We start from the raw sequence: 27,998 nt of genomic DNA on the forward strand, positions 1-27,998 counted from the left end.
GTTTTGACTGTCATAGTGTGGAGTTCACAGTTGTGTTGTGTGTCCTGGCTGTGATAGTGTGGAGTTCACAGTTGTGTTGTGTGTCACAGGTGTGATACTGTGTTATGTCCCACGTGGGGTGCCGTTGTGTGGCCGCCGGGCCACCTGCAAAGCTCGGAGGTCCGGGGTCACTTGCCGGGGGTCTCAGCACGGGGGCGCCCCCCGCCCACCCCTCCAGCCGGCTGACGTCACTTCCTCCCGGAAGACTCTATGGTGGCGGGGCGGCGTCATCGCTACGTCAGGCTTCGCCACCATAGAGACGTCGTCGAGGGGAGTGGAGCTGGCTCGGAAACCGCAATCGGGCGCGGATCTCGGCCGCTGTGGGGAGGCGGGGAAAGGCGGCCGGCGGAGCGAACCACTGAGGGGGAACTTCGTGTGCACCTGCTCTGCGGTCCCGGGCTTCGCCCCCCGGCCCAGGCCTCCCTGCGGCTCCCCGTCGGCAGACTCGCTCGTCCATGGACGCCAACGAGTATTTCTCAGGTAAAGCCTGCAGTTTTCGCCTCTGTCTGCGCCGCGGCCCAAGATGCGCCCCCCCCCCCCAGCCGCCGGCCCGAGCCGTCATCTGGGATTTAACCAATCCGATCCGCGCTCATTAGCATGGCCCGGCAGTCGAACGCCTCAGGACAAATCGGTCGCTCCGATTGGTCCATAGATTAGTGGGGGAAGATTGAGGGGTCTTGGGGGGGATTCATTTTGGTGGTTTGATTGTTGCCGATGGAGGTGGGGGGGATTTTTTGGCGGCGCTGGGAAGGTGCAGGCCTCTTAATCAATCAACCTCCTTCCGGGTCCTCAGTGGCTGAAAAGCGCTGTAGGGGGCGGGGTCCCAGGCTCCGCCTCGTCCATTGGCCGAAATGGCTTCCCCGGTTTAGCCATTCCTTCCGAGGGGCGGGCGAGTCAGCCTATTGAGATGCGCGTCATCGAAGCCAGGTTGAAAGTTCGAGGGGCAGCTCTGTGGGCGGGGAGCCGGTAGGCGGTTCGCGAGGCAGGCTCGGATTGGTCGATAGCGCGGCACCCCGTTCTCATTGAGTACGGGCGAGCGTACTCGGGCCAATCGGAGCCCTGCCTAACGCCCTTTCCCCTTCCACGCCCTAAGGGGAAAGGGGCCTGGAGGAGGGCGGTGTCGGAAATGAAGGGCGGTGTCGAGCGATTTCTGCGGCTCCCATTGGCCCCCGTTGCCTCTTCGCGCGCCGGCCGCCCGGGCCGCGGGCCAATCAGGACGCGCGCCGCGGCGCGCGGAGAGGTGGGGGGGAGGTGGTGGCGGCCATTTTGAGCCGCTACCGCCGTCGCTAGTGCCGTCGTTGCCGCCACTGCCGTCGGAGCCCGTCAGTGGGGCCGAGGACTAGGTTGGGGCTGGGGCCGGGGCCGGGGCCGGGGGCCGGGTCAGGTGGAGCGGAGGAGGAACGGTGAGCGGAGTGGAACCGAGGTGCCGGACCATGGACGTGAAGCGGCTTAAGGTGAACGAGCTCCGGGAGGAGCTGCAGCGGCGCGGGCTCGACACGCGCGGCCTCAAGGCTGAGCTGGCCGAGCGGCTGCAGGCGGCACTGGATGAGGCCGCCGCCGAGCCCGAGCCCGAGCCGGAGCCGGAGGCCCAGCCCGAGCCGCCCGCGCCAGCCCCCGAGCCGCCGCCGGGACTCCCGTCGGGGCCGCCACAGGACGTCCAGGAGACTCCTCGGGCCGAGCCGCCGCTGCCCGTCCCGGAGGTCGCGGACCCAGATGGCTCCCGCGAACCCCTGCGCGCTGCGGAGCCCGCGGGCCCAGAAGGCAAGGAAAGGGCGGGCGGGGGCAGGAAGCGCGTCCCGCCCGCGCTCCTCGGCTGCACCTGCGCCGCCAGGGGCTCCCCCGTGACGTCACCGGGGTCCTCCTGTCATTGCTGGGGCGCGGGCGGGGGCGGCTCTGCGCCTCCTGGAGCTCCTGTTCGGTTTCCAACTGTTGTTGGACTTTTACCCGAGTTTGACCCCAGTTAGAATCTTTGGAGGAGTTTGGTTTGGTGTTTGTGAAGTTGGTCACGTGGTTTCTGGTTCCGGGTCCGTTTGGGCGAGAGCGCGGCGGGCGCTCCCCGCTTCTCTGGTCAGCGAGTTGCTGCCGCGCTCTGCTTGGCGGGAACTTTGAGCGTCCGGCCCTATTTGGGAGTGAGACGGGCTCCACGGGGCTTCTCCAGGCTCAGACCGAGCAGCGGGCCCAGAGTTGTGTCTGGCGGCCCTTCCCGAGCCCGGTGCTGTGGAGACGGGCTTTGTGCTTCTCGTTTTGTCCAGGGCTCACTGGGGGGCTGGGTCACGTGTGGTCTCTAGACCTCTCCCCCTAATTGCGCCCCCCTGTTTTTAGATGTCACTGGCAACACTGCAGAACAGAATCAGTTTTATGAGACCACAAAGGTTCATCAGGAGAAGAAATCGGGCTATGAGAGTAAGCCTCCAGAGCTGGAGCTGGAACAGCAGCTGCCTTCCTACCCAGGTGAGAAGTTGGGCGTTTTGTCTCCGTCCGCCGGAAGGACACTTTGAATGCCTGCATGTCAGTGCCTCTGGTTATTGGTCTCCTTTCGGACGGTTAGCATGGGCTGCCAGGCAGTGCTGGGGCTCGCTTGATGGGTTTGGACAAGCTGAGGTGTCCGAAAGGACAGGGAGGTGCCTGAGGAGGCTTGGCGGGCACTGTCTGGGAAGGAAGTTCAGGGAGAGCCTCCGCCTGCCCCCTCAAGCCGAGAACACCTCAGACTCGCGCTGCTCAGGCTGACCTGATCCCTGTGGGTAGAAAGGCCCAGCTCGGCGTGGGGTCCCAGCCGACCAAAGACAGTCGGGTGCCTCGAGAACCTGCAATGCCGGGCTGTTGTTGCCGCCGCCGGAACGCATTGGCTTCTCGCCGTTCCTCCGGCCCATTCTTCAAGACAGGAAATGAGGAAACAGAACCATCTCAGGAGAATCCAAGTGACCGGTGGCCAGGCACACTTGGGGTTGGGGGGGAGTTTCAAGGATATTTTAAGAAGACCTCCCCCGCTTCTGCTCTGAGATTTGGTAATCAGCTGGCTGTAAGTGACCTACGGACACATAGCTTCCTGTGTTCTCTTCTGCACAAGTAGAGGGACTCGGTACCGAGATCTCAAATGAACAAACTATCCTTTCCTGGGAAACAGTGTGTCGGGCGATTTGGGCCTGAGGGTCAGAAAGGCTGATGTGGCTGTATCCTCCTGCACTTGGGAAGATGGAGAACTAGCATCTGTTCTGCTGGGCCTGGCATTGGAAGAAGGGGGAGCCATCCCTGCTCCTAAGGAGCAAAACAGCAAGGACACAGAAGGACCCATCCAAGGGGAACATAAAGGGAACCAGCACGATAGACCACGGAGTTGGGGAAGGAGGCACCTAGCAGTTGTGCAGGCGAAGAAAGGCTTCATGGAGACTGGTGATTGAGTCACATCTTCAAGGAGGTGGCCCTGGGCCAAGGAAATGGCCACCTACATAGAGGGTCACTGAGTCAGAGGCAGGTCTTAGAGAAGCAAAGGCACTGCAGTGGGGTCAGTGGGGGGGTTCCGTGCGTCCTCACCGCTAAAGAACCTGTCCCGCGCTCGGCTGCCTTCCTCCCTGCGAATCTGATATGTTGGTGGATCAGGGATTAGAGCTGGAAGGTCCCAGCAGAGGAGTGGCCGCCTGGCCGATTGGCTGGTTCTCTCAGGGACACCCTTGCAGCTGTCCAGGACTCGCTCTCACTTGATGGGACTAATGTAGCCCTCCTCTTCCAGCCTTGTGTGTCCTTGACAGTATCTTGTCACTTAGCATACCCAGGTCCTGTTGGGTAGTGAGTGTGTGTATTACAGCCTGATCCTACCAGAATGTGCCTGGCTATTGCCCTTTGGGCCATCTTTCTGAGATGGTTCTGTTGTGTAATCCCCAGCAAGAGAACTTGGGGAGTGAGCAGTTTGGAAACCTCCAGAAGGTTGCACGATTTCCTAACTTGAGCCAGCCTACAAGGCTCATCATCTGTCTGCGGCTCTAGTTTGAGGTTTGTTTTGATTGAAGGTAGTTCTCCAGAATGGGGCTGCCAAGAAAGTCCTCTAGACCGGATTGTGGCCCAACCTACCTTAAAATGGAATTGGGAAATATTTAACAAAACTAATCAAAAATAATATAAAGCCCCGGCAGTTAGGTGGCACAGCGGATCAAGTGCCAGGCTTGGCTTCGTCTTCCGAAGTTCCAATCTGGACCCAGATGCTAATTGTGTGACCCTGAGCAAGTCACTTTGCCCTGGTTTACCTTCATTTCCTCAACCATAAAATGAGGAGGAGAACTAGCAAATCGATATCTTGACCAAGAAAACCTCAAAATAGGTCAATGAAGAGCTTGTAAGACATGTCTAAAAACAAGCGAACAACTATGAAAAATAGATAATGTTAATATGAGTTTTTTTGGTCAGTACGTGACCCACAAATCCTTAATGGGCTTTGTTCCTATCTGAATTTGACACTCCACTCTACACAGCCTGGTCTTTGTCCTGTGCAACATAATTCGTTTCCTCTTCTGTAAAAACTTTTCCCTGCTTATTTGGGGAAGGGACAGAAAGTGATAAAGAAACAAGGAAGGGAATGTCACTCTGCCCTCTCTGAAGCAATGCCTAACCCCAAAACGTTTCTTGGACCCCCGAGAGAGAGACTGACTTCAAGTCAGTGCGGCAGGCCTAGCTTCCTAAGGAGTAGACTTGGGTCTGGAGGCCTCATGGGGAGTTGTGGGGTCTCTCTTTCAGAGTCCCACTGAAGAGTTTAGCTTCTGCAGGGGTCCTTAGCTTGCTTTTTCTTTGGCAGCTTGGTGCCTCCTTCTCAGAATGATGTTTTTAAATGCATTAAAAAACAAGCTGCATAGTATTTCACAGACAAGCAGCTGTATCGAAATAGTCGTCAGGCACTTACAAAGAACAAAAGTTAATACCTGGTGACAGAAATTGGCGCCTAAAGTCTGTCTGTCATGACTTTCCCTGTTTGTCTCTGCAGTTGAAGTAAAGCCTGGGATAAAGAAGGAAGACTCCTTTGCCGGTTTCCCCCCTTCTAATCCTTCACAGCCTCACCTGTCCAATAGACATTACCAGAGTCGCAAAAGGCCTTTTGAAGACAACCGGGGACGTGGTTACTATGAACACCGAGAGGATAAAAGGTACGCTGGGGTGGGGGGAGGAGGCTGGTCCCTTTGAGGGTCCAGCCCATTTGTAGAGAGCCTTATCTTTGATGGGAAGCAGCCTGTCCTAGAGTCGGGGCCCAGGATGAGGACAGGTGCTTGTGAGAATCCCATCCCCAGGCTCTTTCCCTCCACTAGTTTGTCAGTTGGGCCAAAGCTTTGCTTTGCTTTGCTCTGCTCATGTCACTCCCTTCTCCAGAACCTTCGGTGACTCCCCATTACTTCTAGGCTAAGCCCATTTTGGTAAGTCAGGTACTCCTCTCCCAGGCTTGCTTCAAGCCTCCTCCCACCTTCTCAGGGGGAAGGATTCCCACAGCCCCTCACACGTGGGGAAGCAGTCAGTGGTGAAGCCATGACCGCGCTGCCTTGGAAATGTGCTGGGGACGCTTCAATCTCCCTACTTTTCACTGCCTGGTTCAGGCCTCCATCAAGTCTGAGCTCTCCCAACAAAACCTCTTCTCTCAGCTGCAAATGTCCCAGCTCCCTCTCCAGCTTCATTCGAAGTCTAGGCTGTCCCTCTCGTTGTCATGGGGCTTTATAAACCAGGCGATTGCTCGGGACCAGAACACATGGCTCCCGTAGTCACCCGCTTGGTCTCTCAGGCCTGGCTGCCTTGCCGTCCCCCACAGTGCTGAGTTCTAGTGCTTGGCAGACCAGGGGGTGGAAAGCATTCAGTGGCAGAGGAAGCAAGGACTCGGATTGTGTAGGACTGGCATTGCGGCGCCACCGGAGCAGAAGATCCGGGGTGGGAGCAGAAGCCACTGGAGGACAGGCTGGCAGCTGGCGCCTCTGCCGTGCCCCGAGAGCGCGGGCAATTAGTCCCTGTTGTTCTCCTCTCCCTTGTGAAAGAACAAAGTCTGTCTTGAGGCTTGTGGAAGCCTCCGAGAAGTTCACGATTTAGGACCGAGTCATTGGGAATCCGGATGATCGTTGCTCCCTTGGGCATCCATGGCAGCGGCCCTTGCCAGCTAGGCCTCCTCTGCCTGGCTCTGTGGCCTCCTTCTACTGGCCGCCTTGCAGACCAGGTCACTGCTTTATCCACACCTCCAGCGGAGGGCAGGCAGGAGCTGCTCCCAGAATCCCAGCCAGCGGTCCTGCTCTGCTTTGGGGCGGTGGTGGTGATTGGACTGTGGGCTGCTGGGCAGCGTGTCTCGGGAGAAGCTTTCCTCAGTCCGCTCTCCTTGCCACGGTGGCATTTGTGAGCTAGCTGGTCTCTCTGTCACAGGGGCCGTTCACCTCAGCCGCCTGCTGAAGAGGATGAGGAAGAGTTTGATGACACCCTTGTCGCCATCGACACGTGTGAGTTCCGATGACCCTTGGGAGGTCCCTGTCACCCCCTGCCCTTCCAGCCTCATGGATCCTAGGCTTTCTTCAGAATTGGTTTTTTTCCACCAAGGAAGATTTATTCCCTTCCACGGGAGGTCTTCACGGCAAGCTTGTAGACACATTCAGGGCTGGCTAAGTTGGATCTTGTTGAGCAGGGGTGATTTCTGTAAGGGGGATGGCCTTCTGGGCTGGGAGAACAGAGAGAAAAGAAGTGCCTTAGTGGGCTTCTGTGGGGTTGATCTGGTGGGAGGAAGTCTTGATACCAAAGTGGAATCGGTCCCGGTTTTGCTGATGACAGACACTGTCACTTTAACTGAGTTGGGCCTCTGGGTGGGGCTGACCTGGGCTCTTGTGACCAATCGGCAGGAGAGTTTGGGCCACAGTTGGCAGGTGATTGATGGACCCTAGCAGCTTGCACTGACCGGTTGTGTTTCTCCTGAGATGCACGGGGCCAGGCTCCTCAGAGGCCCTGCGTGTTGGCCTGTCCAGCCCCTGCCCGTGGGTCTTACCTTGTAGTCTGAAGGAGTAGAGAAGGGCTTTTTCACACCCTATGCAGCTGACCTTGGGTACACACGGCTATAAGTGAGGGGGAAGTAGGCAAGCAGCTTAGAACGTGCTCCAGCAGCCAGGGTTCACCAAGCTGGGATGGCAGACATCCCCAGTTGTTGCTCATCAGAGAGTGTGGCCGCCCAGCCCCCAGGCCAGAGCTTGTATGCCGCTGGCTGAGTTTACAGACCCAGGGGAGAGGGGAGGCCACAGGAGGCTTTCACCTGAGTGGCAGTCAGCCTCGGGACCAGCCCAAACTGGGCTTGGCAGAACTCGGAGCAGCAAGCCAGGGAGCACCTTCTAGGGGCAGAATGGTAATCCCAGGTTTCTGTAGCTATTCCCTCACACCTTCACAAGGTGCTTCTGTCAGTGCCCCCTGAGCTCATGTCACAAATGGAGAAATTCAGGCTCCCCAAAGGGGCAACTGTCCTGCCCAGGACCCTAGACTTGAACCTTGCCACCGACTCCCTCTGTGGAGGCAGAAACTAGCTTGTCTACACGAGAAACGCTAGCATCCCATCTAAAGTCAGGAAGACCGGAGGTTAAATCTCCCCTTGCACCTGAGAGCTGGGTGACCCGGGCAAATCACTTGTCCTCTCAGGGCACATGCTTGGGACGATTAGAGAGAGTATGTCTAGGAGACCGGAGCCTTGCTCTCTGGGAAGGGGCAGGGGTGGCCTAGGCCCAGCCCAACCACTGCAGAGATGCCGCCAGTGAGACCACCCTCACCGGCAGCCCCTCACCCCTTGGTGAGGCGAGCGGTGCCCACCTTATAGTCAGCAACACACTCTTTGGTGGAGGCCCCATGCTGGGAGCTGAGCATGGGAAGAGCCCAGGCCCTTCCTCAGGGTTATCAAGATTATTAGTTACTTCCTGTGTCCTGGGCCTCATGCCAAGTGCCCGGAATACAGAGTTTTAAAAAGGCTGTTTGATCCCTGTCCTCGGGGAGCTCTCAGTCCAATGAGAAGGGCAACTGAGTGTACCTGTGAGATAGAGAAAGGGTAAATGGAGAAGGGAAAGCTCTGGAAGGGCTTAGGAAGGATAGGTGGGAGCAGGAAGACAGAGGGGTTTGTGCAAGGAGGCCACTTCAGGGAAGGGAAGGGAGTCTGGAAGGAGCAGTAAAAGCCAAGCAGCAGGACGGGGGCATCGACAGAGGGGACATCATTGGGGCTTTCGCTTGGGAAGCGCTTGGCTGGATGGAGGATGGATTCAAGGGAGACGATTGAAGAGAGAGAAGATGAAGGTCTGCCCCAGGGTGGGTGGTAGCCCAGGGAAGCACACAAGAGCGGAGGGGGGACCAAGAGGCTCAGCAAGGGGCTGGCTCGGGGGAAGTGGGGTAGTAGCCGCCCTGGGCAGGGGAAGAGCAAGGGAGAGGTAACGGCAGCTCTTTGGATGTTAGGCGTGAAGGGGTCCAAAAGGCAGTGGCTGGTGGGAGACCAGGTCAGAGAGCCGGCTTTAAAAGTCTGGGGCTTGTCTGCTTAGAGGAACTCTCCACAGATGAATGAACTGCTCGTCACTGTTGTGCTCAGGAGGGTTTTGCTTCCACTTTCCTTACACTGGGTCACCCATTCCTTTTTCCAGATAATTGTGATCTTCACTTCAAAGTAGCCCGGGACCGGAGTAGTGGCTACCCACTCACCATTGAAGGATTTGCATACCTGTGGTCTGGTGCCAAAGCCAGTTATGGGGTCAGGAGGGGCCGAGTGTGCTTTGAGATGAAGGTAAACCCTGGCAGTGACTGCGTGGTGTCTGAGGGATAGATGGGGGGGGGGGAGGGACTGTAAGAGTGGGTCAGTCTGGCCCAGCCCCAGGATACTCAGTCAGGCGTCCCAAAGGCAGAGACAAAACTGCTTTGTTTCTGAAATGTAGACAGATGAGGGGAGGTGCCAGAGGGCTCTTTTATCTCATTAGTCTCCTTATGCTAGATGTGCAGCAGAGGTGGGGGCTGTGACAGCGTTGGCTCAGACAACCTTGGCAGTGACTGGGGATGGGGAGAGAAGAGGAGGGTCCTAGAACTTAAGAAGGCATTTAACCTTGCCCTGAAAGAACAAGCGGGAATGTAATGGGGCCCAGAATTGGAGACCAGACCTTGAGTCTAGTTGGGCTCCACCAGACCCTGGTTTCCTCATCCATTTAAGATGAAGGAATTGGTCCGGATGATGTAGTTTGAGAGTAGATCCAATCCCGTGGAAGTTGTGAGCCCTGGCGACTCACCCTCCAGCCTCTGATAGAAATCCTCAAGGGAGAGCAGTGACCTCTCCTATGGCCCAACCGCTTGTTTTATGAACTTTGTGCTCTGTTTGCCTCCTGTGGTTTATCCATTCACTGGTCTCTGTCCTCCCAGCCTGGCCAGGCCTCAGGGGGGTCATGATCACCACACCTCCCTGTTGGCAAGGCAGCTGGGGCTCCCCGAGGAAAGACAGATCTTGTTTCAGGATGGGGGCCCCGGACGGTGGGGTACGCTGCCCACAGAAGAGAGGGGCAGCTGGGGCTGGCAGTGCTTGGCAGCCAGAGACTCCTGGGGCCTTTCTAAGTCTTGTATATTCCTTCATGTTCAGCCTTCAAGAAGAAGGCGCTCTGACCTGGCCAGGCAGACTCCTTTGTGGGGCTGTCTCTGGCTGCCAGCCCTACAATGTGTGTGGGGTTCTGCGGCATGGCATGGGCAGTGGCGATGCCTAGAGGCCCAGGAACTGTTAGACAAGGACCAGGTGAAGCCCCTTGAGAGGGAGCAGAAAATGGACCCAGGGGCCCAGAGACCGGCCCTGAGGTGGAAGAAGCACCAGGGGCAGAAGTCAGCAGGGGGTTGGTGTTGGTTCAGAGTCCCCTGCAGGTCTTTACAGATGTCAGTGGGGAGCCCATGCTGAATTCCAGGGCCAGGGAAGATGCCCTCCTTTTCCTAAAGAAACCCATTTCTTGGAACCAGGGAGAGAGAAACAGAAAGAGCCCAGGCCCGGGACTGGCCTCGGGCGGAGCCCAGATGTTGGCTCGGAGGGAGCCAACCCTCCCTTGTCTTATAGTCTGTGGTGTGTTTGCTCTACACTCTGTTTTGCAAGGGAAGGAAACCGAGCTCCATGAGTGGGCACCTTCCCAGCTTTGGGCACCTGTGGGGTGACAGCCAGCTCTAATAAGAGGCACCTGAAGTCATTGGTTCTCCTGGAGAGACAGAGCTGTTGCGTGCATTCTAGGCCATGGGCATTGTTTAACTCGGGATGTGCTTTCTCCTTCCTCAGATCAATGAAGAAATCTCCGTGAAGCACCTTCCTTCCACAGAGCCTGATCCCCATGTTGTGCGAATCGGCTGGTCGTTGGATTCTTGCAGCACACAGCTAGGTAAGGCCGCGCTCCTCTCCCCCAGTGGACCACGTGACCTGAGCAGCCAGCTTTGACTGATATGTGCCCCCCGCCCCCCTGCATTGTTGGGGGCACCTGGTATGGGGTGGGCTCCCAGAAACAGACTGAAGGTCATGGAAAGCTTGAGGGTTGAGCCCAGAAAATCTGGCTTCCCTTCTCTGGATCTTAGCGACTTCATCTTTCAGGCTCAGGTTTTTTATCTCTTCTCTCAGGGTTTCTGAGAAGATAAAGTTGGGTAAAATGTAGCTCTCTAACCATGGTTCTAGGGGTAAGAGGTGGGAGTAGATATCCATTGGTAGCCTTTCCCCATTGGCTAAATGACCAAAGGAGACAAATAGGCAGTTTATAGCCTCCTCTACCCCCCCATCCCCCTGTACATACATAGATACATATATATGTACAAGCCATCAGTAACCATATGAAAAAAGTGCTCCAGATCACTAGTAAACGGAGAAATGCAAAGTCAAACAATTCTGGGGCGCCACCGCACGCCCAGCAGGTTGGCTAAGAAGACCAAAAAAGAAATCAACAAAGGCTGGTGGGGCACATTAATGCCCTATTGGTGGAATTGTCAGCTGGGCTGATTATTCGGGAAATGATTGGGAATTTTGTCCCAGAAGCTACTGAGTTGCACTTTGGCTCAGCAGGGTTAATACTAGGTCTGTGTCACGGAGAGATAAGAGGAAATAGACCCACATGTACGAAAAGTGTGTGTAGCAGCTGTCTGGTGGCAAGTGAATGGAACATTGCTGAACGAATCATGTGAATTTGATGAAACGCTTTTGCATCATGAGAAAGGAGGAAAATGGCTTCAGAGGAACCTGGAAAGGCTTGTGAGCTGATGCGGAGGGAGGGGAGCAGAACCAGGAGAATGGTTTTCCCTGTAACAGTTTTCTTTCTTTCTTTCTTTTTTTTTTTTTTTTTTTTTTTTTTCATATTAACTTGAAAGATTTTTTTTTACTTTATTTATTCATTAATAAAAATAATATTGGGAGATATTTATTTTCCCAAGTCTTTTTTGCATCCTGTAACAGTTTTCTCATACAAAGCTCTATCAGACTTATGGTAACCACCTGAGATGTTCTTTGGGCTTAGCCATTTTTTATTCGACTATTACACGTGTGTGTTTTCCAATGGCAGTGGTTGGGTAGAGAGAGAAAAGTTGGTTCTGAAAACAAAATAAAGTTTAACTCTGGAAGAGAGAGCTCTAAACTAGCTATACTGCTAGCATTTAAAAACATTTCTACACTTTGCTTTATCACTATTAATTTCTCATCTTGATTGTTTTCAATTAGCAAAAATCTGCCTTCCCTCACTTCCCTCATCTTCCCATTAAAAAAGAAAAACAAAAGTCTTGTAACAATCATGCACAATTAAACAAAATAAATTCCCACACTGACCATGTCCAAAAAAATACACATCTCAGTTTGTCCTCTGGGTCCATCCCTTCTTTGTTAGGAAGAGACTAGGCCGTTTCATCATGACTCCTGGAATTGTTGGTCTTTGTTTCTGAAGTCTTTCAAAGCTGTTGGCCTTTACGGTATTCTTGTTTATATTTAAATTGTTCTCCTGGTTCTGCTTACCTCACTGAATCGGTTCATACAGTTCTTTCCACATTCTCCATCTCCTTCATCATTACTTTATTTAGCACAAGCGTATCCTGTCCCGTTCCTATGCCCTAAGTTATTCAGCCATCACGCAGTTGATGGGTGTCCCCTCAATTTCCAGGGTTTTGCCACAATGAAAAGAGGTGCTATAAGTACTCTTGTACTTTAGGATTCTTTTCCTTTTTCTTTGAAATCCTGGAGGTAGGGGCCTAGTCGTAACCCTATGTCAAAGGGTATGCATGATTTAATGATTTGAGGCCAATCATTTCTCTAGCATTTGTTGTTTTCCTTTTCTGTTGTCTTAGCCAATCTGATGGTTATGAACTGGGACTTCAAATTATTTTAGCTTGAATTTCTAAGTACCCCCCTGAATACCTTCGAAATGAGACTTTTTTTTAACCCGAGTAGATTTTTTTCTCCCTCATCTGTTTCTTGTCTATTTTTAGCTATTAACTGGTTTTGTTTGTGCAAAAACCTTTTAATTTTATATAACCAAAATTGTCCACTTTATTTTCTGTTCCTTAGTCATAAGCTCGTCATTCTTTTTCCTCAGCCCTAGTTGAAAACAAACAGAAATCGTTATTTTGTGGAACATTCATCTGCCTAGACCTAGAGTGCTGAGACACATGGGTCTTTGCAGTCCCCTCTGACTAAAGCCAGGATCAAATCACAGAGAACAGTGGGAATTGAGTGGCAAGTGCCATCCAGGTAGCTCTAAAGAGAAAGGGAACATGGTCTCTGGCAGGTTTCTGGATGCATCCCTCCCCAATACCTCACACCTGCAATATAGAGCTGGAGGTCGCCTAGTTCAACCAACTCATTGTATAACTGGGGTACTGAGGTTCAGAGATGATATTGAGGTCACAGCCCCATGTTCAACACTGCTACACAATGCTAAGTAACGATTATCCTATCTTGTCTGAACAACACTTTTTTTTTTTTTTTTTTTTTTTTTTTTTTTTTTTTTTTTTTTTTTTTTTTTTGAGGAAATTATGTGAATCTTTTTATTTAAATAACAGCCCTGTGGACAGATAGGTTAAATGGAAGCCCCAGGAGATGAGGGCTACCCAGGATCTGAAAGGCACCATCTCGCGATTCCCAGCTTTGGGTTCTTGGCAACCCTTTGGAGCGACGGTGGGATCAGTGGGGATGGTCTCCAAACTAGTCTGCCCCCAAGGGTCAGGAACAGTGTTAAAGAGACCACCCTAGGTGACATGTCCTTTCCTTTTCAGGTGAGGAGGCATTTTCTTATGGTTATGGGGGCACTGGAAAAAAATCTACCAACAGCAGATTTGAAAACTATGGGGACACGTTTGCTGAAAATGATGTAATTGGCTGTTTTGCGGTAAGTAAGAATAAACATCTCATTGGGTGGGGTTTTACCATATGTGGGTAAAATGAAATGCCATGCATCTGTGAGAACGACGCGGGGTTTTTTTTTGTTTGTTTGTCTTGGTTTTGGTTTTTAAGAGATAGCTATGAGGTGCCCCGGGTGGTAGGGATGTCACGAAGGACCAGGCCCTTCCCACAAGCTGCTTTAGAACTTACAGGGGTGATGAGCAGAATGAGAAAGGCCTCAAAAGGTGGTAGGTGGGAGCTGAGCCTTTCTCAGAGTTTAGGATTCTAAAGGATAGAAGTGACACAGAGTGGTGTGTGCCAAGCATGGGACATAGCTTGAGCAAAGGCCCAGAGAGGTTCTGTGCAGGAAACAACGTGGGAGCTAATGAGGATGGAATGTCAGGTGTAGAGGGGAGACAGGGGCAAGTGGGGACAGGCTCAGAGCTGGCTCCTGGTACCAAGGCCACAGATACTGACCAATCTGGGCGCTGTAGTCCTTGGCAAGGGCTGGCGAGGCTTTCTTAATGGCGCCCTCTGCCTGCATTGAACAGACCAGATTAGGACAAGGAGCGCCTCTGAGCCAGGCAGGGAGGTCATACATTGTCCCAGTGGTCCCTCAGGTCATGTGGATCAGACCTCTGAGGACAAAGTGGGGAGCTCCTTTGGTGGGATCCCCCTGGGGCTGCCCGCAGGTGTGCTCTGGCTTGTGCACCACTCAGCCCTTATCTGTCGTCATCTCTTCTCCTTTCCCAGGACTTTGAATGTGGGCATGAGATAGAGCTTTCTTTCACCAAGAACGGGAAGTGGCTGGGCATAGCCTACCGCATCCAGAAAGATGCCCTGGGCGGCCAGGCGCTCTACCCCCACGTCCTCGTGAAGAACTGTGCCGTGGAGTTCAACTTTGGCCAGAGGAGAGAGCCCTATTGTTCCATCATCCCAGGGTTCACCTTCATTCAGCACGTGCCTGTGGGAGAGCGAATTCGGGGAACCATCGGACCAAAGAGCAAAGCAGACTGTGAGGTAAGAGCAGTCGCTGACCACTTGGTGAGGTACCTCTGGACGCCACAGGAATAGAAGTCAGGGAATTGGGGTGCCCAGAGGGGGGTCTACCTTATCGGGAGCAGGCATTTTGTTGTATTTGTCCAAGACTAAAATGGAAGAACCAGAATTTGAAGAGAGCACCTTGTGGAATACTCTATACTACAGGCCGATGGGGGGAGAGAAGGTCCTGAAAAGCCGTGCCTCCTACTTAGCCTAGAAGGGGATGGGGGTAAGGGTTTGGCTAGAAACAGTAACAGGGACTTCTCTTCTAATGGTGTGGAGGATGCTCTCTAGGAAGGTCCAGAGCTCTGGGTTTGAGACCAGAATATGAGGCCCAAGGGCCCTGCCCACACAGCACAGCCTCCGCAAGGCCCATGCGCTCAAGTCACTTGGCACCCCAGGTTTTTGTTTAGCCACCAGCAGGGTAGGCAGCACTGGGTCTGGGCTTTGTTTGTGCTCTCTGCTCCCCTGCCCCAAGGCCTCCCCCACTCAAAGGCTTGCTTTGTGGCCTTGGAGAAGCTCTTTGTCGGTCTGTTCTGCCTTAGGATGCATGGCTCGCCCTCTTAGCCCGGCTCCTGTGCCATCACGGTATTCTCCTGGGTTCTCTTTAGATTCTGATGATGGTGGGCTTGCCAGCAGCCGGCAAAACCACGTGGGCTGTCAAGCACGCAGCTGCCAACCCTACCAAGAAATACAACATCCTAGGTACCAACGCCATCATGGATAAAATGCGGGTGAGTGTGCTGGGCCACCATCTCCCTTTGTTCACTTCTGGTCCTGGACAGCCGCCAACTTGCCTTTGCTCCCTCCTCAGGTGATGGGCCTCCGCCGCCAGCGCAACTATGCCGGCCGATGGGACGTCCTCATCCAGCAGGCCACTCAGTGTCTGAACCGCCTCATCCAGATAGCCGCCCGCAAGAAACGCAACTACATCTTAGACCAGGTACTGGTCCCAGGCAGTCTCTGTCCACACAGCCCGTTACACCTGTGGCTTCAAGCCCCCCTGAGCCTAAATGTGTTGCCACCTTCTTGAGTTGTGAAAACATTTCCAACCCTTTTTTGCCTTTCCGAGAACTTAGGAACTCACCTGGGACCGCTCCACTGAATACCACGTTGTCAGCAGCCACAAGTGGTGGGAAGGGGTGGGAGCACATACACCCCACACCCCAACCTCAGCATCAGAGATTTTTGAAAGAACAGTGAGCTCAGGGTCAGCACCAGTGCTTTCAGCTCACTTACGCTTGTGTTTAAGATGAGGACTAGAAGGGGTCAGTTATGTAGCCTCCAGCCTCCTTGTTTTATAAGTGAGGAACCTGGGGGGCTTACGTAGCAGATTTTACTCTAGAGCCCTGTCAGAACACGCCCTGCCCCACCCCTGGGGGGCTGGCCATGGTCTAGCTCCAAAACAATGGCAGCAGGCGGTCCACCCGGGCCCTGTTACCTCCAGGATCCCTTCCCGCCCTGAGTCACAAATGCCCATAGCCTCCGAATCCACAGCCAGCTTTCAGTGGCTTTGCTTTGGTTCTAGTTGTTCTAGTCATTGGTTGTTGGTTCTAGAACAATCCCTCTGCCCATTGGGCTGCCTTGGTCAGGCCAGGGAGCAGACGAGCCGAACAGTGAGGGTGTCAGGATGGTTCTGGGAGTCACTGATAGAAAGTGGCTCTGTCCAAGCCCAGGGCCGTAGAGAAGTCACTCTTCTCAGCTTCTCAGGCCTTGAAGATAGGGTCAGCTAAGTGTAGGTCACTTAGACAGTCTGTGTGAGGGCCCCAGGAGTGACTGTAAGTACCTCCAGGTGAGTAGTTGTCTTGTTGGTGGAGACCGGGTCATGTCAAAGACAGCCGAGAGAACCTCAGGAGTGGGCTCCCACCCAGGGCCCACCATCGGGACAAGAGTCCAGGTGGTCTCAGGATCCCAGCAAGGCCCCCCCCAATCTGGTCACTTTGGCTGTGACGGTCAGCACCAGCCTGCACGATGGGCTGTGGCCACTTAGGTCAGCAAGGGAGGAGAAGTCCACGGCCACCCTCCCACCACAAGCACCTCTGGGGTTTCCTTCTCTGCCCATAAACACCCCACCCCACCCTCATTCTTTTCCTTATGAAATTGGCTGGAGCAGCTGAAAGACCAGCCTCTTCCCCATCCAAATGGGCAGCCATCCCCAGGGGGTGGGGATGAGTTCGGATTGAGCCTCAGCCCCTCCCTGGCAGCGTGACCTTGAACAAGTTCCTTCATTTCTCTGGGCCTCTTCTCTCTCATCTGTCAAAGGAAAGGGTTGGCTCCCTGAGCTCTGGGATCCCAGGGCGGTGTGGCCTTATGGTGTGGGTTCAGATTTCAGCTTCGCTGCGACCTTGAACAGCTTGTCCATCCGTGGCCCGCCCTATCGTCACCCATAAAGCTGTTAGGGCAGGAGTAGGTCAGGGGCACACACCATAATTTGCCATGGCCCCCTGAGGCACCACCCAGATTCCAGTGGGTTCCTCACATTATGGTCTCCGGGACATCCAATAAAATGCAGGGCTTTGCCACTGAAATTCAGATGTAATGATTTCCCTGTCCCATCTGGGTGGTCTCTGGCCTCTTTGCTCTCAGGAGCCAGATCTTAGGTTTCTGGGTATGCAAATATCCATCTGGGACACACACACACACACACACACACCCATCCACCCACCCCTGTGGGGCTGCTCCTACAATCTTTGAGCCTTGGCTGGTGTGAGAAGCTAATGGGACCCCAGATGAGGAGAGGGAGAGGAGGGAGCTCCCCAAGCATCTAGGGAGAGGTCTCAACTGTCTGCTCCCCAGACCTTTGTAAGGATTAGGATGTATTGACCACTCTGGGGCCCCTACCAGCTGGCCAACCTACCGAGACAGAATTAGGTCTGGTGACAGTCCTGAAGAGAGAAGGCTCAGAGACCCACAGCCAGCTCTGGGTACTCATAGATATCCACTTAGGCCCTGAACTAGCTTCTCTACCTCTCTGAACTTCGGTTTCCTTGTCTGTAAAATGGGGATAATGCTATCTACTGCTTACTTCCCAGTGTTGTGAAGAAAATGCTTTGTAAATATTTAAATACAACACTAAATGTTAATAAAGTAATTTGTAGAACTGGAAGGGAAGGGAATCTAATCCACCCACCTTCATTTACAAGTGAAAAACTTGATACCCAAAAAAAGTGACTTGGCTAAGGAGTCAGGATTTGAATCATGGACCACTCCTCTTCCCCAACTTCTGGACCCATCCCCTCATTTTATAGATGAACGTAAGCTTCGGCTGATCAGGCCTTCGATCCTCTGGAGGGCATCCCCATCTAATCAATTAAGGAGGCCTCCGCCTGCTACTAAAGGGTCTCCAGAGCAGAGTCTGTGAAGTACATGGTTCATGACTCTTGCTGTCCCAAAGCAGAAGCATTTCCCTCGATCAAGTTTGATCTGCCTTCTGGCTTGAGCAGAAAAAGCCTGGTCCTCGGTACCCTCATCTCCTCCATTATTATCTAGTAACCTTCTTGTCCCTGTTGCCTTTGTGTGGCAGGAAAGAAAGGTGGAGATTGGGAAGAAAAAGTGACCCATAAGAATGACCAGCTCTGATGTGGATGTTAGGAGCCATTTGTATTTGAGAGGGAAACCAAGGAGACAAGTCGGGAGCTTTTACTTAGACCCAGAGGGCCTTCTCCAAGGCAGGAAGCTGGCTTCAGGGCCCCCAAAATGCACTTTGAAGAAAGGAGCCCAGGAGTGGTTTTCACTCCAGCTGTCCACTACCTTCAACTTCGCCCGAAAGTTAAGCTGGGAAAGAGCCACGGCCTGGAGGAAGCTCCCGACAGCTGTTGGCAGGCTTGCCAGAGGAAAGTGTTGTTCGCACACATGCCCCCCAGGCCTGGCCAGAGCCTTTCCACACAGGCCAGCTTTTCGTCCCACAAATGCAGCTCTGCCAGGAGTTCAGTCTGAGCCAAGTCTGGTTCACTCAGTATCAATCAGAGTTTCCTCCTTAGTCAGCTCTGTGGAATCAAGCAGGCCGAAGATCTGTCACCAGGGTCCCCCACTTTGCCTTTGCAGCGAGTCTAAGGAGGCGATAGTCTCTGACTCCTGACCTTCCAGGGAGGGAGCATCCTTTATCTTGTGCATATTTTGTGTGTGCAAGGAGCTTCTTAGGACGGATGTGAATTGCTACAATAGGAAAAACTATAGAGGTCGGAGGAACTGGCTTCCTGTGTGGATGGAAGAGCCAGCACTGCAGGCAGCACACCCCTGCAATGCAACTATAGCATATCCTAGCAACCAGTCCCGGTGGTCCCTTGGTGCCTGCCGAGGCGCCACATCTGGCCCAGGGGCCCTGAGCTCAGGCTGTGTTTGCTGTAGCAACAGCCTTTGAACTGGAACTGTTTCCTGTCCTTTTCCAAGTGGGGAATAGCCAAAAAACAGCCTCAGTCCCACACTTGCAGCTGGATTTTAGCCATCGGCTTAATTTTCTAATATTTGCCACCATTGTCGCTAGGAAGCATCTCGGCCTCGGATGGTTTTCAAACCACAAAGTTTGGCTTGTCTCACTCTTCCTCAGTGAGTGGCCTTCTTCACTCCACGGGGGGATTCTAGCCACACTGGGGAGGGTATGGTTTTCTGCCCTGGCCCCACCAGTCTTAAAGCAGAAAGACAGTTGCCAAGTCCAACAACCCTGAGAAACTCCACCCCCAGACCTTTTCTGTAAAGCCCATAGGGCCCAGTGTGTCCCACATACACACAAGGAAACCCCCTAGGTGTTCTGAGGCAGCTCAGCTTTGGAATCTCCGGGGAGCCTGAGTTTTATCTGGATTTGGCCCTAGTATCTTAAAGATGTAAGGAGAGTTCCTCTATAAAGAATCCCTTGTTCCCCAAAGTGAGATACGAAAAAGACGTGGAGGAATGGACCCTATCTTCCAGATGGTGGAGGCTGAAGCTGTTTACTAGTTGCCTCCCATGCCCTCTTGCCTGGCATCTTATCACAGCCCTAGATTTTTCTTCTCCGTGCTAAAGATGTCTGAACCTCAGAGGGGAAAGAAAGTACTACAGCAGCTTTGTGGTTAACAGTACAACAAAGCTGTCCTGTGGCCAGGAGGCCAGCAAGGTGATGTTTTTGAAGACTGTCAGATACCTCTAGATGCTCAGTGACCTGCTGTTCCACCAAAAACACTCCCTTGTTAGACCAAAAGTACCCTTAAAGGGGGAAGAGGAAAGGAGGTGGCCATTTCTGAGTTCACCCTCCTCCAGAATCCACCTGGAGGACTAAGGCTATTTTACCACTTTTGCCACTCCACCCGGTCAGAACCCTCTCACTTCTTGGTGCTTCAAGAAACATCCTGTCCCTTCTCACCTTGGTTTCAAAAGGTACAACCCAAGAAGTCTCAACTAAAAGCAAACTCCCTTACATTTCAGAGGATAGCCCCAGAAAGCAGGGACAGAACCTGAGTCCCCTTTTGGTTATACCCATTAGCCTGGCCTACTACAGTGGCTTGGTGCCAGAGTTTGTAGGTGAGCATCAATACTGGGCTGTGTTGGCCGGCTCCTGAAGCCTGATTCCTTCCAAGGCAACCTGCTCAATGAGATAACGGCCCCTGAACCAGATAAGCAGAGCCTTACCTCCTGGAAGCTCGGACACCTTTAGTGCCTTAGGATTTGCCAAGGGCTGTCCTTCCAAAACATGATGTAAAGTGCCAACTCTTCATCTTTCCAAGAAGTGGAAACTCCTGATGACATAGCTGGCCTTGGGCCATTCCATCCTGGGCTAGCTGATGATTTGAGCACCTCATAAAGGAAACTATCCTCGTTCTACTCTTGTTCCTTGCCCCTACAGAAGGGCCTTCCTGATAGAACCCAAGGATGGGCCGCCTGAGGGGCACGATTAACCCTTCAGGAGAGGACAGCCCTAATTGTCTCTGGGCGCACCAGAAGCTGGCTGTCACCCGCACCCACTTCACCCTGGTTCCCCATGAGTCAGGGAAGGTAGAAGACAGCTTTAGAGACATGTTTCTGTGTCATCGAGTACAAAGGAGCTTTCTCAGCTCTCCCTGCAACCTAGGGCCAATAGAATGACCGCCCTTGGCAGGCAAGACTAGGGGCATTTGTACCCCAGCACCTGGTGGCTTCTTGATCAAGAGCACTTTGAAACCCACTCTTCCCAGAAGGCAGTCTCCCCTCTCACTAATCACTCATGGTTTCCCCCTGACCTGACTAGTTGGTGCTTATGAGTATCCCCTTCTCAAGAGATAGGCTGTGCTAATGTAAAGGGAAGCACCAAACATACTGACTGACCCTTGACCCTGATAACCAGGAGCAAGGGGGATCCTGAAGATGTGAAGCCCCCCGCCAGAGAGAGGCCAGGCCAGTGGTCACTAGAACACCGTCTTGGCATGCCGAGGCCTCTCAAAGCCAGGCTCTGGTACTACGGTCTCAGATTTTAAGCAGTTCACTCAACCTCCCTGGGCCTTGGTTCTTAGCCTATAAAATGTGCTTAACTGAGTGCCTCAGAGCCCTTCTGGCTATGGCTCCATGAGCCCCTTAACTCTGAAGGCTTCACACACTGTGTCTCAATTGACCATTTACTGAAGGCACCCCCAAGCTAAAGGACATATAACAAACGGCCGTTTGCCTCTTCTCTGTCATTTATTGCCAGACAAATGTTTATGGATCAGCCCAGAGACGAAAAATGCGTCCTTTTGAAGGCTTCCAACGCAAGGCTATTGTCATTTGCCCCACGGACGAGGACCTGAAAGATCGGACGATAAGGCGCACCGATGAGGAGGGGAAGGATGTGCCTGATCACGCCGTGTTAGAAATGAAAGGTAGGGAGCCAGGGGAGAAAAGCAGCCGGCCAGCTTGGCCCTGGGCGGGTTAGAAGGGGCCTCCTCTGCTTCAGGAGTTTTCTTGGGCCTCTCTTCTCCTTTCCCCCATGGTTGCCTCAAGCAGAGATGGCCCCTAAACTGGGATTTGTTCTCCAACAAGAGGGAGAAAAGGTGTCTTTTCCTCTAAGCATCTTGGCCCAGTGGAAGAGCCCCAACATATCCTGAGGAACTCCCTCTCCCCCCTTTCCCTCTAACCTCCCTTAGAGCTGTGATGAAACCAAAATAAGAACAGCCAGGAAGTGTCCCCACATCAGAGGAGGCGTTCACAGAGCCCCGTTGAAAGGCCTGGGGAGGGGCGTATGGTCCTTCCAAGGGTCATTTTCTTGGATTCCCCTTCATTCTCTTACTACCCCCAGATCCATTGACCTCCTGGATGTTCTCTGGGTGGAGGAGGGCTGGTCCTCTGCCCCATGGTGAGCTTGTTTGTCAGGGGCCTAAAAGTATTTGACCGTGTCTCCTTTATTCCCCTCCTTCCCTCCCTGGGCACACCCTGAAGCCAACTTCACACTGCCCAATGTCGGGGACTTTCTGGATGAAGTCCTTTTCATTGAACTCCAACGGGAGGAGGCTGACAAGCTGGTTAAACAGTACAACGAAGAAGGCAGGAAGGCCGGACCTCCTCCGGAGAAACGCTTCGACAGTCGCGGCGGCAGCAACTCAGGAGGCTTCCGGGGCCGGGGGGGCGCTGGGGGCTTCCAGCGATATGACAACCGAGGACCACCTGGGGGCAATCGTGGGGGCTTCCAGAACCGAGGCGGCGGCAGTGGCGGTGGTGGTGGTGGTGGCGGTGGTGGCGGCGGCGGCGGCGGCGGCGGCAGCTACCGAGGAGGTAACAGTCCCCCCTTTCCCTCCCGGATCAGCAGAGCGGGGTGATTCCTTGGGACTTTGTGAGGCCATTTTGTCTCTTCCTGACTGTAGCCAGGATGTCCCAACTCAGCCAAAGGGGAGACAACCACCAGTGTGTTTCCCTGCCCCTGACCCAGCTTCCAAGGTCACCACATGTGGTCTCCCCGCTGGTTGTCTAGCCAGGAAGACAAAACACACATGGGAAACTTGTAAAGAGGAGATGAGGAACAGGGCCAGGAAGACCTCAGTTTACTCAGAGTGCTGTCAGTCTTCCAGGTCACTCAAGAGATGCTCGATGGCAGGGAAGGAACTGTGGGTCATCCCTTTGCTGGGAGTCGCCTCTGTCATTGAGGCCTCAGTCTATCAAAGAAACATTGGTCCTTAGGGTCAGGAGTCCTGTCTCATACAGTCACAGGACCTTCCCCTCAATTTTTCTCATCTGTAAAATGGGATGATTAATCAATGCTAGAGCTGTATCCCTCCCAGAAATACTGAAGGAAAAGTCTATTGACAAACCATAACCTGCTGTGGTCAGACCATCAGGGCAGTCAAGTCTCTTGCTTCAGTCGTATCCACTAGATACTTGGAGCACCTCGGAGCCAGGTCTGCCCCGGGGCCTGAGATGAACAAATCCAACTCCAAACTCCAAATCCCTCCCTCAGTCCCATTCCTTCAGCTGGGACAGAGAAGTTCTGTTGGCGAGCCATGGAGTGGTCCCAGCAGAACGGGAGACACGTGGCCGGGACAGAGTCCAGTTGGACTCTGGGAAGCCGATCTTTTGACCATACATGAAGGACATGACATAAGCATAAAATTTTCCCTGATTATATTCCATTTTGTCCATTCAATCTATCCTTCAAGCACATGAACCTGTCTTATGATTGTTAGCTGCAGCGTCCCTTCCAGCCCTGATTCTGTGCCCTTACGGCTCTCATCCAGGAAACTGATAAAAACCTTCAATAACCCTTGGGCCAGCAGGCAGTCCTTGGGATGTGGCACTGGAGACTCCCACCAACAAAGGCACAGCGTCATTAATGGTGCTGGTTACCGTGGCCCTTGGTTCATGAAGTCTTTGTGACTTCTGGGCTTCCCTACCTTCCCTCTTTTCCCAAAATGCTCCCATGGCTCATTTCTCAGATCCAGGATTTTCAGAAATCCGATTCTTGTCCTTAAAAAGCTGATAGTTCTGGCTTATTAGAAATTCCTCAACTACTCTTGTGGACAGAGAATGCAGGCGTGCCCCATTCTTCAACCAGCTGAAAGTCCTGGGGGGGGTGACCACCCATTTTAAAGGGCTGGCCGGCCAGAGCTCCAGGCCAAGGCCTGGACACGGGGAGGCAGAGAGGTTCTAAAAACCTCTGGGAGGGCGCATGGCTCCCACAAATGTCTATCTGAGATGGGGGTGCACACACCTGTGCCTACTCAGCAGTCAGAGAAACCAAGAGAAAGACTGGCAGAGGCCCGGCGGCTACCTCCCTGATCGTCTCATCTCGCCGGGGCTGCTGGATCTGAGCTAGTATTCGGTCATTGTGGGCACTTGCCATGCAAGACCTTGGCAGAGGAGGTCTCGCACTGGGAGGTAGAGGCTGTGGTTCTCTGCATTGATCATTGAGAAGACTGAGGGAGCTTGGACGGGCTGCAAAGTCCGACTCTCTGGCCAAGTCTTTGCTCTACCCCCCCCTCAGCCGAGGACAGAGCCACAGCCCTCCAGGTCTTTGGGGGTCCCTGGGAGCAGCCCAGCCTTCGTGGGCACGCGCAGCTTCAGGAGTTCTCTGAGCTGGCGGTGGACTGCTTCTGTCCTCGGCCCTCCTGGCTACAGAAGTGTTGGTCCTTGCTCCCTGCTCCTGTTCTGAGGCCGTTTCTTTGGCCTTGTCTCCAGCATGGCCTGTTGTGGCTCTCTGCTGATCTCTGGGGGCAGTTTATCCTTCATTTACAATTGAGGAAACTTAGGCAGGCCAGTTAAATGACATGCCCAGGGTCATTCTGTTAGGAAGCGACTGGGGCTACCCCAAAATCGGGTCTCCTGAACTCTGTGCACTGCCCAGCATGCCATACCTGGAGGGGAGCGGGAAAGACCGTGTTCAGGTCCAACCTCGGGCACTTGGAGCTGGGTGACTGGTCAGAGCCAGTCATTGCCCTTGTTTCACAAGGGAGGCAACACTCTTTGCTTCTGCACAGCTGGTGACAGCGGCACCTTTTGGGTTCAGGAGGCTGGCCATCCCTTCTGCCCGTCTTTCACAGTTGCTCAAACTCACCGAAAGATCCGAGAGCTCAGGGATCCAGAACCCATCCCTGGACTCTGGGAAACCTGAATTCAAATCCAGCCTCGGGACATTTACTGGCCATGAGAGGCTGAGCAAGCCATTTCACCCTGTGTGCCTCAGTTTCCCCATATGTAAAATGGGCTGGAGAAGAAAATGGCAAGCCCTTCCTGTGTCTTTATGACCAGTCAGGCAGGATTGAACAATTATAATATCCAATTCTTGGGCCACACTTAAGGTACATATCTGGTTAACGAATAAGAACAGTGCCCAAGTTTTCTACTTTGAAGGTTTTGTCATTTGGGAAACAAGAGCTCGGCATCCATCCCCTGCCCCCATTAGTTTCCCCCCCTTTCCCCCTCCCCCACCTAAAACTTTGCCTACATGGTAGGCCCTGAGGGAATTGAATGATCACCCAACCAAATGACCTTTTTGCCGGTTCCAGGTTTCAACAGAGGTGGGGGTGGCAGCAATAACAGTGGCGGGGGCTACCCCCAGAACCGCTGGGGCAGCAATAACCGGGACGCCAGCTCTAACAATCGAGGTGGCTACACACGGGCCCCTCAGCCACAGAGCTACCCCCCCGCCAGGAGCCAGCCCCCCAGCGCCGGCGGCAACACCGGACCCAGTGTCACCAGCTACAAAAGCAGCAACATCCCCACCTCGGGGGCTGGCAGCGGCAGCAGCAACCCTCCTGTCAGCAGCTACAGCCCCCCCCAGGTAAGCCCCCCCACCTGGCAGCGTGCTCAGGCACCGCTCCAGGGGCGATCAGAGCCTTCGGCTGCCCCTACCGGCCCCAGACATAGGGTTCTGTGGCCCCCAGGAGTCCTTGGCCATTTCTGGCCCGGGTTCAGCCATTTACTCTTGGGGGTGCCTTGAGCTGCCCTCTCTGCCTCGTATGAGCCCAAACCAGCCAGTGCCCTCACACAAGGCGGCTGGATTTAGAGCAGGGGCTCGGACCCTGGAGCAGCGGGTCTGGGCCCTTTCTTGGACAGTGTCTTCGAAGGCATAAAATGTGGTCCAACGCTTTGCCTTGTAAGCGGCCGTTCTGAAAGAAGCCAAACATGTAAGAGAGGGGAAAGCGGCTCCTCCAAACCTTGTTACTCTCACTGGGCTGGCCTGGCTGGGGCACCCCCTCCCACTTCCCAATTGCCAATGAGGAAAGTGATCTCACCCCCACCCCATCCCTGGGTGTCCTCCGCTTCCCAGAGGAGGCGGCTGAGACAGGGTCACCTGCCCAAGGTCCCCAAGGAGTGAAACTTGGACCTGCCCCTCCCTCACATTGGTCACATGGTCAGTGAGGAGGGGCCCACCCAGGACTCCCAGTCCAGGAGGATGGGCTGCCTTGTGCCCACTGCCCATAGGCACCGCTCCCTGAATGTCAGGAAGAGCCTTCAGACCCGGGGTTCTGAGGTCAGCAGAGCCTCTGCCGATGTAGCCAGAAAGGGCAGTCGGTCCCCGTCCAGGGCCTGGCCCACCCTCCAAGCCCGGCCTGATGATGTCCTGGAGGAGGCAGGGACCATCAGGCCACATAGGGGGCAGATCTGGGCCCATCTAGAAGCCATTGTTTTTCTTTGCAGCAAACCTATACCCCGACCTATAACCAGGGAGGGTACACCCAGCCAGCTTACACAGCGCCTCCGCCCCCGCCCCCCCTCCCACCTACAACTATGGGAGCTACACCCCACACCCCCCTTACACCCCCCCCCGCCACCCCCTACCGCACAGACCTACAATCAACAGAACTACAACCAGTATCAGCAGGTAGGCCCCGGGAAGGAGGGAGGGGGGCACTCGTCCTTCCCTGCTGTTGGCCTGAAACCCTAAAGGGGGGAGGATGGATATGGTCTGTGCCCTCAAGAAATTGACCAGGGAGGGAGCCCACAGTGCGGTAACCCCCAGCCCCGCTCCGCCATGCAAAGTCCGTTCCTGCGCCGGAGCCCAAGAAGACAGGCCCTTTAAATGTTGGCTGCGGTCATGTGTGAGGGAAGGGACCAAGGCACAGGCCCCTGGGGGCGGCCCACTGGGACCCAGGTGCTGATGCCCTCTCTTCTTTTTTCCCCCCAGTACGCCCAGCAATGGAACCAGTACTACCAGGGCCAGTGGCCACCATACTATGGCAACTATGACTACGGGAGCTATTCGGGGAACACACAGGGGGGCTCGAGCACGCAGTAGCTGGGGCTGCCCCAGAGGCCTGGCCTACTCTCCCAAGTCAGTCTGCCCGGCCGCCTCCGTCCGTCTGTCCGTCTGTCTGTCCTCAGCTCCTGCCTTTCTTGCCCATCCTCCCACTGAGAAGGCGCGTGATTTCCTCCGTCCTCTCCCACTCTTTCCAGTTCCACAATGCAGCAAAAAAAAAAAAAAAAAACCACCCCCCCCCCCCTTTGCTTTTTATTCCTTTTTTTTCTTTTTGACTTTCGAACACCAGCCCTTTGCCGCCCGCCCCTGCTCCTTCCCCCGCTCGGAGGCCTGCGGGCCTCCAGGGGATCCAGGGGAAAGCACTCAGAAGCTCCAGGGGCCAGAGGAGAGCCCAGGAGGGGGCCGTGGTTGCCGCCCTGGATTTCTCCTCCTCCCCCTCAGCTTTCCAGGCCTTCTTGGAACCAACCCCCGCTGGAGATGTTTTATTGTCTGAGACTTTGCAGAAAAAAAAACCAAAAAAAAAAAAAAAAAAGGAAAAAAAAGAAAAAAGATGGAGGGAGGAAGAGGCAAGCCAGATGTTTTATGGTAATTATGCTGTTTTTTAATTTTTAGAATTTATGTCAGTTTTTACTGTGGGACGGCTGTTAATATTTCATCAAGGTAACAATTTCTTTGCTGAGTTCAGGTGACTGAGGAAGAGCACGCATCCACTTGGGAAACAAAACCACGAAATCATCTTTAACCTAACTTTTTATACAATGTCTAAGTTCCCGTAACTTTGCACACGCTTCTGTGTTGAGTTGAATTGTAACTGCTTTTTGTATTTGGAGAGAGTGACTATTGAACTTTAAAACTTTTATTCTAGACGTGTTAGTGGTCTCTTGTGGAGGGAGGGAGAGCGAGCGAGCGGCAAGGGATGGGAGGTCTTGGGAAAGACCCCGACCCCATGGCCTCCTGGGCTGGGTGGCAGTTTGCTGGAAACTGTGTGACTGCCACCCCTTGGGAGTTCCCCCTCACCCCAAATCAGCCAAGTACCCAAGCCACCAATATGTGCTGTGGGCTGGGAGAACGATGAAGAGGGTCGGGCCGCCTTGGTCCATGATTTGCCGCAGCGGGCCCCAGGCCCCTCTGGCACAAGCACAGCCCTCACCAGCAGAAGGGTCCCCAGTGGTCCAGAGGCCACGTCCCAGCGGCAGTCTCCAAAGACGCCATGGAGCAGGGGGTGGGGGGCTGGAGCCAACAAGAAAAGGAGAAGCTGGTGTGTACAGGACCCAGGTGGAGATGGGGAGCCCCAGGGGGATGCAGGGAAGTAGGAGCTGTGCCAGTAAGCCCACTTTTCAGAAGGAAAAACCGCCTCAGGCAGAGGGACTGCCCCTCCCCTAGGTCACAATTCAGCAAGAGGACATCCAAACCCACCTCCCAAGAGCTCGGCCAGAAAGCCTGTGTGCAGGCCCCCCCCACCCCCAAATCCTTCCTGGTGCCTTGCTGTCA

At 53.9% G+C, this 27,998-nt stretch overlaps 1 protein-coding gene across 1 annotated transcript; it reads left to right on the forward strand.

Annotated features, from left to right (window-relative positions):
- Positions 1 to 1,298: 1,298 nt before the first annotated feature.
- Positions 1,299 to 26,546, forward strand: HNRNPUL1 (heterogeneous nuclear ribonucleoprotein U like 1). Its single transcript, XM_031963840.1, is given in 17 exon segments — positions 1,299 to 1,800; positions 2,362 to 2,490; positions 5,009 to 5,168; positions 6,415 to 6,488; positions 8,643 to 8,782; positions 10,292 to 10,391; positions 13,252 to 13,364; positions 14,111 to 14,377; positions 15,010 to 15,132; positions 15,213 to 15,341; positions 21,033 to 21,201; positions 21,758 to 22,090; positions 24,814 to 25,088; positions 25,949 to 26,015; positions 26,018 to 26,070; positions 26,073 to 26,132; positions 26,436 to 26,546. Coding segments are annotated over 17 exon segments (2,631 nt in total). The 5' UTR covers positions 1,299 to 1,472.
- Positions 26,547 to 27,998: the final 1,452 nt, after the last annotated feature.

Source organism: Sarcophilus harrisii, chromosome 3 (genome assembly GCF_902635505.1).
Source record: "Sarcophilus harrisii chromosome 3, mSarHar1.11, whole genome shotgun sequence".
In the NCBI taxonomy this organism is placed as follows: Eukaryota; Metazoa; Chordata; class Mammalia; order Dasyuromorphia; family Dasyuridae; genus Sarcophilus; species Sarcophilus harrisii.